Below are 12898 nucleotides of genomic sequence, written 5' to 3'. Positions count from 1 at the left end.
CCCTTTGGTCCTTCAGAACAACTTCCCACTTCACCAAGGGGTGTTCCTTCTCTGGCTGGGTGCCCAGGAGAGCCATTAAGGGCTGTTCTCCTGCATGGATTGCTACAAAGACCTCTCTTGTGCTCCTCACCCTGTTGCGTGAAGGATGTTGCTCTCAAAATAGACGGAGAATGGCCAATGATGCGGTTGACTGAAGGGAGATGTTAACGGACTGGAGAGGTCCTTCGCTCACTCCATACAGCTTGAGATGATGGGTGCTGTGGTCAGATTCACGGGGGCAGGCCCAGGGTCAGCCCTTCAAGGTAGGGCAGGTCAAGAAACAGACACTGCAGGGACCCAAGAATGCTACTGTAGGGAATATTAACAACATCTTGAATGTCTTTCCGAAACATTCCCTGGAGAAGGAGGTCAAGGTGAGGCTGTTCTGAATTGCTTCCCCAGGATCGAGCAGCTCAAGGCCAGAACTAAAGTCCTCTATGCCTGGTTAGAGGGTTATGCTCTTTGCCTCTCATGTTCAATGCTTGTAAAATAGATTTGCCTCCAGAAGCCTGCCTGGCTTCTCACTTTTCTGTCAAATCCCAAGAGGACCTCCTGCCAGGGGGCTTTTTCAGCTGGGGAAGGATGAGCAGCCAGGGAGGCTGCAGAAGGACAGAGTGATGGAGAACAGACAGTCCTTTCTCTCTTTGTCTGCAGCTATCCTGGCTTCCCACCCTTCTATTCAATCCCAAAGGAAGACCCCAGGAGGGAGGTTCTTCCAGGGAGGCTGTTTTAAATGGGAATGTGGGGCAGCCAGGGAGGCTGCAGAGGGGCAGAGAGATGAGGAACAGACTGTCCTTTCCCTTTTTTGTCCTGCTGTCCCTGGCTTCCATTCTTCCACTCAAATCAAAGACCTCAGGAGGGAGGTCTTCCCAGGGTGCTTTTTCTGATGGGGAAAGACGGGCAGCCAAGGAGGCTTCAAAGAAATAGAGTGATGGGGAACAGACAATCCTCTCTCCAGCCATCTGCAGCCTCCCTGGCTTCTGCCCCTTCATTCAACCCAAGATATGATCTCAGGAGGGAGCTCCCAGAGGGGGCTTTTGAGGTGGGGAAGAGGGGACTACAGAGGGGTAGAGAGAAAGGAACAGACCATGCTTTCTCCAGTGGCCTTCATGCTGTTTGGCTCCCCTTCAACTCCTGAGAGGGGCTTTTTCAGATGGGGCAGTGCGGGTGGCCAGGGAGGCTGCCGAGGGATGTAAGAAAAAATGGAAACATCAATATAAGCTACTTCAGACAGTCAAAGAAGCTTAACAACTTTTCCAAAAAAAGAAATTAGGCATTCTCAAAGAGCCGGAGAATAAGGTATAAAAACCGAAGCCCTTTGTGGAAGAGAAAAAAAATGTAAATCTAATCTAAAAACCTGGAGAAGAGGCAAAGCTTGACCAGGTGTTATATTATCATCCGGCCGCTACCCTTGTTTTAAACTAAAATGCCCCAGACGTGCTGGTTTCCATCCGCCCCACTTCTACCAGCTCTTCACGGATTTACCGAAGGCTGCATTTGCAAAATGCTAATTTGCTTTAAAAAATGCAGAAGCCACTGCTTCCATTCTTCAAGTTTGCTTAAAACGAGCCAAAGCAACAGGGCAGCCTTCAGCAAAGCTTGCTTTCTCTGCCAACCAATCGATCCAAGCCAAGACTCCAGGAAACAGTCGATGGTTTTTCCGTTGAGACAAATAAAGGCTAGGAAAGAAGCTCTCATGATCCGTGGTTGATGCAGGAACGCAGGTCGCCCCCTTCAGCTTCAGCTTCAGCTTCCCCCTTCTCCATTCCATCTTTGCCCAATTCCGATTTGGATTTCTTGCTCAAAGGCACTCCCCTTAGGCAAGGCTGGATTCTGGAAGGCTGAGAGCAAGTTATTTGAATGCAAGCAAGAATGAAGCCCGTCCAGCGAGCAGACTTTTTAAAAATTTCGTCTTGCATCACGAGAGACAAGGCCCCGGTGGAATGTTGCAGCTCTGCCCAAGTGCCGTAAAACTTTCGGTGTGTGCGTGGGTGATTTTGGAAACTTTCTGCATGGAAAGTCATTCCTGCACTATTGAATTATTTTCTTCCATTTAGTATCGGAATGACTCTAGGCAGACCTAGCTGAAACTTTTAGAAACTGGATTTTTGTTTTTTTCACGTAAAATTGGAGGCGCGTTCCCGCATCCTTCTGCAAAGGAGAAAACCTGCTGTGACTCTGTGTGAGTTCTTGTTCTTGGGCACCCTTCCCAGTGGCACTGAGCCCGGACCCTGCTGCGCTCAAAGCAAGCGCTTTCTTTCAGCTGAACACTTGGAGTTCTTTCGTCGCCAGCTGCCCTCCATGTGTTGGACCCCGATCCCCACAATTCCCGGGTCTTTCTGATCTTGCAGGCTGAGACTTCTGGGAGTTGAAGTCCCAACACCTCGAGCGGTTGCTGGACTTGGAACCTGCCTGACAATTTGGAAAAAGGCAGCCCTGATGCACCAAAAATGCACAGCTGGGGAAGGCTGCCAAATAAGATGGGATGAACACACTAAATCAGGAGGGTGGAGATAATTCCGGGATAGGACAGGACCTTTGCAGGAAAATTCCCAGGAATGTTGTTGGGCTGAAGGCAACAAGAGAAACATTGGTAGGTTTCTGCCTGATTTGTCATTCAGTCACTTCCAACGCTTTGATCCAATAAACAGCATTTCCCCAGTAACTCTTCCTTTGACTCCTTGTGAGTTCCTGCTTGTGCTAACATCAGTGACAGTTTCTAGCCACCTTCTCTTCTGCAGCCTCTGTTTTGATTGCTTTCCCTTCTTCTAAGCATCAGGATTGTCTTCAACCATTGTTACGTTTGCTTTATCACGCATCCAAAAGATTTAAACTTCAGCTTCGTTATCAGTGCTTCCAGCAAGCAGACTGTTTTCCCTTCTTCCAGTCCAGGGAGTCCTCGCTTAACAACCATTCGTTTAGTGACAGTTGGATTTACAACAGTGCTGAAGAACCGACTTGCGACTGGTCCTCACACTTATGACTATCGCAGCGTCCCCGTGGTCGCACGATCACGATTTGGGTGCTTGGCAGCCGGTTTGCATTTATAACTATCACAGCTTCCTGCAGTCACATGATCGCCATTTCCAACCTTCCCAGCCAGCTTCCAGCAAGCAAAATCAATGGGGAATCATGTGATTCGCTTAACGGCCATGTGGTTTACTTAACGACCGCAATAATTTGCTTAACAGCTGCTGCAAAAACGGTCACAAATCAGGTCGGATTCACTTCATGACTGCTTTGCCTAGCAGCCAAAATTCTGGTCCCAATTTTGGTCATTAAACGAGGACTACCTGTCTTGAAAGATTTGTTCTTCTGGATGGCCAAGGTATTCTTTGCCATTCTCTCCAGCCCCACCATTCAGAGGCACCCATTTTTCTTTGTTCGGCTTTTCTGATGGCCCAGCTTTTGCAGCCGTGTGATACAACTGGACCCCTCTGACTTTAAATCTGACTAGATTCTGACTCTCTGAAGTTTAACTGAAGCCAGGACTAAATCTTCCTTTTCTTCCTATCTTTCTGAACAAAGCTGTCCTAAGCAAGGTGAAAGCTGAAGATGAGATGGTGGGTTTTGCAAGAAAGCATGATCACTGGTCTTTCTAGGGGATGTCCTAAGAGGCATTCATTTTTTATTTTGCCCCTAGCTGGACAGCTTTGAGGTTTCTCTTAAAACCTAAAGAGACGAGTCGGCCTGAAGTTTTCTGAGCTATCCGCTTAGATGGCCCTGTAGCCACGCCTGGCCAGTCCTGGCTAGATGGGGAAGCAGTGTCCTTAGTTTTCAGGCTGCCCCCAAGGGTTCTTTCCCTGTCCCCCTATTTTCCACCGGATTACACTGCTTTCTTTCCTTAGGATTCGGTGCCCGTTTGGATTTCATTTTTCTAAGGACCCCCACAAGAACACATCCCTTTTTCATGCTGTTCCCAAACATTTCTTTTAATTGACACAGATTAATTTAACAACCCCACTGAGAAAATTGCAGTTGCCCAGGGGAAGAAGCTTTCTTGCCATGGTTTTAGGCAGGGAGTGCTTTCAAATTACTTTTTATTTGCAGATGCTAGGCGTTGGAAGCTTCTGCATGCTAAGGAGTGATGAGCTGTCTGCCCTGATTGAAGTCTGTTCCAGCTAACAATGGCTGCCAAAGTCTTGAGCCATCTTGCATCTTAAGCAAGAGAGTCACGAATGGACCTTGAGGACATCTAGTCTAACCCGTGCTCAGCCCAAGCCTAGGAGTGATATCTGGTGTCCACCGAAGAGAGATCTCAGATTGTCCGTTGTGGTCAGTTCCATTTGTGAGCTGTCGCCATAAGTAAGACTCAGTCAAAATCCATGCTCCTAAACTTTCTGCCCTGGAGCAAAACCAAATAAATCTGTTTGACAGCCCTTTAAATATTTGCAAATGGTCGTCGGGCCTCTCCTGGATTTTTCTTTTCTCCAGAATTATGGTCTTTCCTTTTGCCAGCTGTCTCTTTGGAGCCAATTACAATCCCAAGAAAAAGGTTGTTTGCAAGTTTCCTTGCAGCTATAAAATGCTTTGCAACTGGTCAGCGATTCCAGGATTCACATCCATTTAAAATGTTGTCTCTCTCTCTCTCTCGTTCAATATCTGTGGAGGCTTTCCCTTGCTGGAGGAGGCGTGACAAGGATTTTCTTTAAAATCACATGGAATATTATTTTTTTTTTCACAACAGCTAAGATGATTGTAATTAACAAAGGGAAGAAAATTAAAGCCATCCAGCTAGGACTGAAGTGTACCCATTTTACAGATGGGGAAGTTCACACAAGACTTTCAGAGCTGACTAGCATTGCATCTTTTTATAGAGTTGAATTTTTTTGCTCCACATTCAAAAGAAGGAAAGAAGGAAGCTGCTTGTGTAAGTAAGTACCATATCTCTGCATTCCCATCGGATTACAAAAAAACAAACTTCAGTGTGACCGGGCTACAGATTTCTCTCTGAATAATTTAGCAAGGATGTTGCACCCCACATAGTTTCCTATTTGCTCCCTGATGCATAAAATAGATTTGTGTGATGTGTCTTAAATGTATCCCTTTTTATGATCACCTTTTATCTTGAAATAAGATTATAATTAGAGGGTCGAGCTGATTTTTAGAAGTGTTATTTCTTATCTGTCTCATTCCTGTTAATTCCTTCCTTTACAATTTCACTGCCACATTTTGAGAGAGGGAGAGAGAGATTATAAAAAAGGAATTTTTCTTTGACAACTCCCCCAAAGTTTTTCCGGAGCCTGGGATTAGTTTCTTCACTCTTACGTCTTTAGAGCTCAGTGTTGCAACCTGGAAAATGAGATTTGCAGATCCCACTAAATGAAAATAGATTTTGTTGCCTGGAGAGCTAATCCAGATGTGGAAAATATGGGAAAAAAAACTTTTTTTTTCTTTTTTCTTTTTTCTTTTGGCTTTTGTCTACCTTCCATTGTCTGGAAGATTACTTATCCAGGAAATTAAGCAAAATAAAAGATAAATAAAACCCAAATTCTTCCTCGTCCTTAGAAAAATTAGAATTGGAGACAAAATCCTGCGTGGGCTGCCCGTAGAGAAATAGGTAGGTCTCTGTGCTCAAGGCATCTCTCTTAAGCATCAAGGCTGGAGAAAGAGAGAGACTTAACGGATTGGTATGTAGCTGGTGGAACTTCCAGACACAGGAAATTGAGACGCTGGAGGTCCTTCTCTGCGTGCAAGTATAGAGCAGCCACAGTTTTCCAAAACGCAACTGCTGTTCCATATGGCAAGGACAACAGCAATGGGAAATAATGGGGAATTATCCAGCACAATATCCACTCTGCTGGTTAGGTGAGTGCAAAGCGCAATAAAAAGTATGTATTTGCATCTGTCAGAGAAGGATGCTAGAAAGGTCAGAGGTTTTGAGGAACCAATGTACTTCTGTGCAAGTGGGAGGTGTGACTCCTTTCATCCAGTTTTCTCTCTGCAAACGTGCCCTGGGTCAAAACCCACCGTTGCTTCGTTCTTCTGGATTCGACTCGGCTTTAGGAACATGGAGAAATCAGGTTTCGTTCTCTCTGGGGAAGGGTCTCCTTCCCCCATCTTCCTTCTGCCACTTTGTCTCTTTCCTAATCACTTCCCCAGAGCTGCTACAATCCGCCCCCCGTCTAATTTTTCCTGCCTCTGTAAAGCCCCAGCACCTTCCCTCAACAGAGCTCCCCCAGCAGCACAGTGGCTTTGAAGCAGGCTGCGTTCTGCAACGCACGGAATAAAATGGGAAGAGAATTGGAATTGGGAGACAGACAGAAGAAAATTTTGTTTTAAGGGAAATAATCTCAGGTGGGCTGGAACTGGTGGTGGTTGTTCCGTGTCTCCGGCAATCCACACACCAATGGGCTTTTGTAGATGTGTCCCAAATGCTTCTATAGCTTGAACATCTTTTTTTTGTAAGCAAGCTTTTAATTCTTCTCTCTACTGCTGAGTAAAACCTCTGGTTCATGGTACTGGATTCACCATTGATTTCCTAGGCGTACAGAATAAGTATACGTGTATACATTAACACTCACTTAATGACCATTCCTTTAGTTACAGTTCAGACTTACGACAGTACTGAAAATACTGACTTAAGTGCTCAGACTTATGACCGTCGCAGTGTCCCCATGTTCATGGCTAACGATTTGGGCACTCGGCAACCGGTTTGCATTTATGGCTGTCGTGGCATCACGGGATTGCCATTTTTGACCTTCCTGGCCAGCTTCTGGCAAGCAAAATCAATGGGGAACCACGTGGTTTGCTTAACAACCTTGTGGTTTGCTTAACACCTGCAGTGATTCGCTTCATGACTGCTGCAAAAAGGTTGTAAAAATTGAGCTGGATTCGCTTAGTGACTGCTTCACTTAGCAACCAAAATTCTAGTCTCAATTGTGGTCATTAAGCGAGGACTACCTGCATATATGTTTGTGTGTGTATTCATGATGGTTCGGTTGGCTTTATATTGTTTTATGCCTGGTGTTAGCCTTTGGGGAAAGTATCTTCTATTGACTTGGTATCTATTCTCCCTGCCCCACATTCCTGGTTTTGGCCTTTAATATGCCACTGATTGTACACTTTGGAGAGCCTAGACAGGAAGGAGGGAGGCATTTTATTACCCAGACTGTCACCTTTGGAACACTCTGTTTTCTTGTTTGCGGGTGTAAAACATTCCCCGTGGAAACACAACACTTCCCTATCCAAAATGTGTGGTTTTCTTTCCTGCAACGCCATGCTGCAGTGAATAAGGGCTCCTTAAAAAGACATGGCTTTGTGCACCAAAGGTCAGTGCTCCAGCCGGTCATCAGATTTAGGAGAAGGGACGTTACGCTCGATATTGTTGCCTTGCCTTTTAAGGCATCTTCTCTCCCTGCGTTTGACCGTTTTCCGTGAGCAGAAACCTCATTTGGCAAAGGCAGGCTGCAGAGGTTGAACTGAAGTACAAAGAGGACCTCTCTCCCCACCTTGTGATTTAAGGGGGGGCGGGGCACAGCTGATTTTAATAAAGGGGGCATTGGAAGTGCCAGAAGGAAGAACGTAGTAACTGCCCTCGGTCATAGACTCCTACGGTTGAGAGGGATCTTGAAGGTCTTCTGGTCCGTCCTTGCCCAGAGCAGGAGTCCTCAGGCCATCCCAGGCAAATGGCTGTCCAACCTTTGCTTGAAACCCTCCAGTGATGGGGTCCCCTGGACTCCGGGAGACAATGGCCCACTGCTTCATGGCTCTCACGATGAGGAAATCCCTCCTCATTTCCTGTTTGGATCTCCCTCTCTAAAGCTTCCAACCATTGATTTTTGACCTACTTCAGGCGCCAGGGGGAATAAATCCATGCCCTCTTCCCTGGGACAGCCCTTCAAGGATTGGAAGACTACTCCATGTCTCCCCTTAGCCGGTTCTTCAACCCACCCAGTTCCTTTAAATGCTCTTTGTAGAATTTGGCCTCCAACCTCTCACCATGGATCAAAGATCCACTTTCTAGGGTGAGGCAGTGGGCCAAATTTAAGTGCTCAGACTTATGACCGTTGTAGTGTCCCCATGGTCACGAGATCACGATTTGGGCACTTGGCAACCAGTTCGCATTTATGACTATCGCGGCGTCCCGTGGTCTAAGGGAACCACCCGGGTCCAAATCTGTAAGAAGAGGCCAGTTGACTGACCTTAAAAATCTTTGTACAGAAGTCTTCAGAACATGTTAGCATACCAGGAGAAGGAAAGTGGCCCTTCTCCTTGTAGATCCACAGATTTAACATTATAAATGTTGTTGCCAAAGTAATATAAGGAAGATTGACCTTTTCCGTGTTAAGAATATTGGTGTTTCCAGGCATTCACATTGAACAAATAAAAAGATGAAATACAATTGCCCATAAAAACCATTGCAGCTTTTTTCGAAGTTCTCAAGAAGTTTGCATGGAGAGGAACAACCTTCAAACCCACCGGCCCAACCTTTCCAGGAGCTCCATCTGGGGTAGATTTTGGGCAAAAGAGTTGGGACCTGCATGCAGAGTCTGGTGTGTCCTCTACTAGCCTTGGATCTGACCTCTTGAGCCTCCTCAAAATTGCCACCAACTTGTCCCCAAAGTCAACCCAAGGGAGGAATATATAAATATATGGGGAGTAATCATAAAAAGAGGGACGCGGTGGCGCTGCGGGTTAAACCGCTGAGCTGTCAATCGGAAGGTCGGCGGTTCGAAACCGCATGACAGGGTGAGCTCCCGTTGCTCGTCCCAGCTCCTGCACACCAAGCAGTTCGAAAACATGCAAATGTGAGTAGATTAATTGGTACCGCTTCAGCGGGAAGGTAACGGCGTTCCGTGAGTCATGCTGGCCACATGACCCGGAAGTGTCTACGGACAACGCCGGCTCCAAGGCTTAGAAACGGAGATGAGCACCGCCCCCTAGAGTCGGACACGACTGGACTTTACGTCAAGGGAAACCTTTACCTTTACCTTAATCATAAAAAACAGCATTAAATTTGTCTCTCTTGGCGCTGTCTACCTTTTTTTTAATAAGTCCTTACGAATGCTTCCCTGCAGCATTTCCATGATGGCCGGAAAGCACAGCAACACATAGAAACCTGTTGGAAACAGCTGGAATCGGTGAGTGTGCCCTGATCTGGGGGGGGGCAAGAGGGGGTACAGTAGCAGAGAAGCAGAAATGCAACCTCATTATACTCCTCTGGGGGTCAAGACCTCACCTTGTGGACAGAGAAAGTAACGTGAATCTATTCTGTGTCCTTCCATAAGCTCTTCTCAGGGACTTTTCTTAATTTAGTAGAAGAAAGGGAAATTGACCGCTTCAACCAAGAAGTGGATGGTACAGAAGGGTGGGGCTGAGATATCTGCCTTGCCATTTCCCAAAAGTTCTCTTTCCCCAGGAAAGGGGCTTCTGTTTTTCTGCCTTATTCTCAGGATGCTGGAGAATTCCATTTATGTTTCTCCTGATGTATTTTTTTTCCAGTTGACTTGATTGCTGGAGATGGTGGAGAATGTCAGCTGGGGTTGGTGGAGCTAGCCATTGGGTACCTTTCCATCCCTCTGCAGCATCCCTGGCTGCCCATCCTTCCCCATCTGAGAAAGACCCCTAAGCAGAGCTTGAAGTCTCCCCTTGGGATTGAATGGAAGGGTGGGCAACCAGGGAGGCTGCAGACAGAGACACAGAGGACTGTCTCTTCCCCATTTCTGGTTCCCTCTGCAGCCTCCTTGGCTGCTCACATTTCCCCATCTGAATAAGACTTTCCCCTTATATCTCCCCTTGTTTGGGATTAAGGTAGGAAACCAGGGAGGCTGCAGATGGTTAGAGACCAGACTGTTCCCATCTCTCTATTCCCCTGCAGCCTCCCTGGCTGCTCACCCTTCCCAATCTGAAAGAGATCCTTCCAGATGTCTCCCCTTGGTTGGGAAGGCAAGGAGGTTGCAGATGGCTGGAGAGAGCATTGCCTGTTCCCCATCTCTTTATCCCTCTGCAGCCTCTCTGGCTGTCCATTCTTCTCAATACAAAAAAATGTTGCTGGGAGGAGTTCCTCCTGAGGTCTCTCTCTGAGATCAAATGGAAGTGTGGGAACCCAGGGCGGTTGAAATGGCTGGAGAGGGGACTGTCCATTCCCCTTTTCTGTGTCCCTCTGCAGCCTCCCTGGCTGCTCCCACTTTCTCCTCTGAATAAGCCTCTCCCATTGTATCTCCCCTTGGGATTAAGGTGGGAAGCCAGGGAGGCTGCAGAGGGCTAGAGAGAGGATTGTCTGTTCCCATTTCTATGTAACTCTGCAGCCTCCTTGACCGCCCTCATATCCCCATCTGGAAAAGCTGCCTAGGAAGAACAATTCCCCTGAAGTCTTCCCTTGGGATTGAATGGAAAGGTGAGAAGCCAAGGAGGCTGCAGAACAATGAAGTGAGGATGGCCTGTTCTCCATCTCTCTATGCCTCTGCAGCCTCCCTGGCTGCTCACCCTTCCCAATCTGAAAGAGATCCTTCCAGAGGTGTCCCCCATGGGTGGGAAGCCAGGGAGGCTGCAGATGGCTGGAGAGAGGATTGTCTGTTGCTCATCTTTTTATTCCTCTGTAGCCTCCCTGGCTGCTCACGCTTCTTCATCTGAAAAAGTCCCTTGGGAGGAGCTCCCTCCTGAGATCTTATTTCAGGATTGAATGGAAGGGTGAGAAGACAAGGGACGCCTGGAGAGAGGACGCAGCAATGAAAGACATCGCATCCATGCATGCCACCTCGCTGCTGGGTGTGAAGATGCCATGCTATTTCCATGGGCAATTCCACTGAAGCCTGCTTTCTTAGGAAGAGCTTTTAAAATCATATACTTTTTCATCAAATGAAATGAGAACTGGTAGGGAAGACGATCTCAAGGGAAATGTTGGCGTGTCTATTCATAAAAACTCACGGGCCTTTAATACAGTTAGCATCAAAACTGCTGGCCAAGAGAATATGGCCAAGTTAATTATATTGGCAGATCGCATCCCCTTCTTATTAGAAAAAGCATCATAGCGGGACCAGAGGAATCTCACCTATGTTTCCACCTGTCCTCCAGATGAGGATGTAACTTGGCTAGGTGTGTAGGTCTTTTCCTCCCCTGCACTGCTATCAATCCTCCCCCATCAAACGGGCAAACAAGAGCCCAACCACTTCTGTAAGAAGATTTATCGTAGAAAAAGCGGCAAAGCCATTACAACAGAATTCCAACTACCCCTGGGTACCAAACCCAAGTCCTATTTATACTGAAATCACTGTTCAGATTCCTGCAATCCTTTCTCCCGCTCACTCATGCAACAGGCCAGGTATCCTTTTTTTTGGAGGGGGGGCGGGGGGTCCATTGTCCACCAGCCTCTCAGTTTGGTAACAGGCAGATCTAATATTAGGTTCTTTTCTACGACTGAGCGAGAACTAACCCTCAACCCTGCCCAGAAAGCACAGTCAGGTGTAGCGACAAAACCTGTGCCAAAACCAATTCTCCAGATGTCTCCCAAATCACCTTGGCAAAATTCAGCAGCAGAATGGCCATTTTTGATGGTACAATTCTGGCTCAGATGAAATCAAGGCTAAATAGGTACATGAATGTTAGGTTTAACGTTCCTGTGTTGCCTATAATTGCCTACCTGCAAACGAAAGGGAGCTCATCTGCTCTGCACACCGATGTCCTTTGGAAGTACAGAGCGTCCTCATTTAGTGACCACAACTTGGACTGGCAACTTAGCTGTTAAGCCAAGCAGTCACTAAGTGAAACCATGATGGTGCTTACAATCGGACTTCAGCTTTCCTTTGCTTTACAGACCTGCAAAGGTCATAACTGCGAGGATTGGTTGTAAAGTTACTTTTTCATCCCCGTCGTAACTGCAAATGGTCGCTGAACGAGGCAGTCGCTAAATGAGGACTACCGATAAGATCATCCTCAAACTAAGATGCAGTCCTGCCCCGCAGAAAGTCAGCAGCTCCCTTTTAAAACCTTCCAAATAAACGCCCACGCCCGCAACCTTGACCACTATCTAGCAACGCCAGGGCCTTTAGGCAGAGTTTCACGTGGCTTCCTAACTCTTTGCCGTCCCTCGTCAGAGCAAGCGGCGATTTGAACGGGATTGCAAAGAAGCTGACCGAGCTCAGCAGTACTTTGAGAAGATGGACGCCGACATCAACGTCACGAAAGCCGATGTCGAAAAGGTAAAAAAAAGGTGTGTGTGAGAGAGAGAGAGAAACTTCTTTGCTTGATGTTTGTCGCCTCTTGCATTGGGCTGTAATCCTTCTGCAGCTGACATTATTCCTCTGCTGGCTCCTTTCTCAGGTTGGTGCATAATAACATCACTAGTTGAATGATGCAAATTACGCCTTATTTATTTATTTTTATTTATCATATTTTTATTACCGCCCATCTCCCCCACTCAGCAATCTGCATAATTGCAAAGGACGTCAGTGGATGTGAATGCCTTTTTCATTTGCGTAGGGAAGTTGGGTTTTTTTTCATCGGTTCAATTGTGTCCGATTCTTGGAGACTGCCTGGACAAGTCCCTGCAGTTTTCCTGGAAAGATTTCAGAATTGGTTTGCCATTGCCTCCTTCCTAGGGCTGAGAAAAAGTGGCTGGCCCAAGGCCACCTGGCTGGTTTTGTGCCTAAGGTGGGACTCGAACTCACGGTCTCCCAGTTTCTAGCCTGGTGCCTTCACCACTACATTAAACTGACTCTCAGGGAAGTTAAGTAAAGATAACTGATGGAAAATTACATGTATTTAATTACTTCAACTGGAGTACTTTGGATGTAACAGACTTGCCGTTATTTCAGAGGGAGATGTCCCAAATCAAATTTGGCCTGTTGTGTTTGAACGCTGCTCAAAGGGGGTCTGTTGAATCGAGGTTTTCCAGTGTAATCAATAATGCAAAGTAAAG

At 46.8% G+C, this 12898-nt stretch overlaps 2 protein-coding genes across 14 annotated transcripts in view; both read left to right on the top strand.

Annotated features, from left to right (window-relative positions):
- Positions 1-12898, top strand: part of PTGES (prostaglandin E synthase) — a 377050-nt gene that overhangs the window by 200990 nt on the left and 163162 nt on the right. The gene's annotated exons all lie outside the window — the stretch shown is intronic.
- The window catches only part of FNBP1 (formin binding protein 1), a 108821-nt gene that overhangs the window by 46935 nt on the left and 48988 nt on the right, over positions 1-12898 (top strand). For all 13 annotated transcript variants that reach the window (XM_063316053.1, XM_063316055.1, XM_063316058.1 and 10 more), the window contains exons 5-6: positions 9060-9122; positions 12075-12179. In XM_063316053.1, coding sequence (XP_063172123.1) covers positions 9060-9122; positions 12075-12179 — 168 coding nt within the window. The remainder of the gene's footprint in view (positions 1-9059; positions 9123-12074; positions 12180-12898) is intronic.

The sequence above is a fragment of the Candoia aspera genome, chromosome 16, assembly GCF_035149785.1.
Source record: "Candoia aspera isolate rCanAsp1 chromosome 16, rCanAsp1.hap2, whole genome shotgun sequence".
Taxonomy (NCBI): domain Eukaryota; kingdom Metazoa; phylum Chordata; class Lepidosauria; order Squamata; family Boidae; genus Candoia; species Candoia aspera.
The sequence above is the reverse complement of the archived record's forward strand: the minus strand, read 5'-3'. Positions and strand labels throughout refer to the sequence as shown.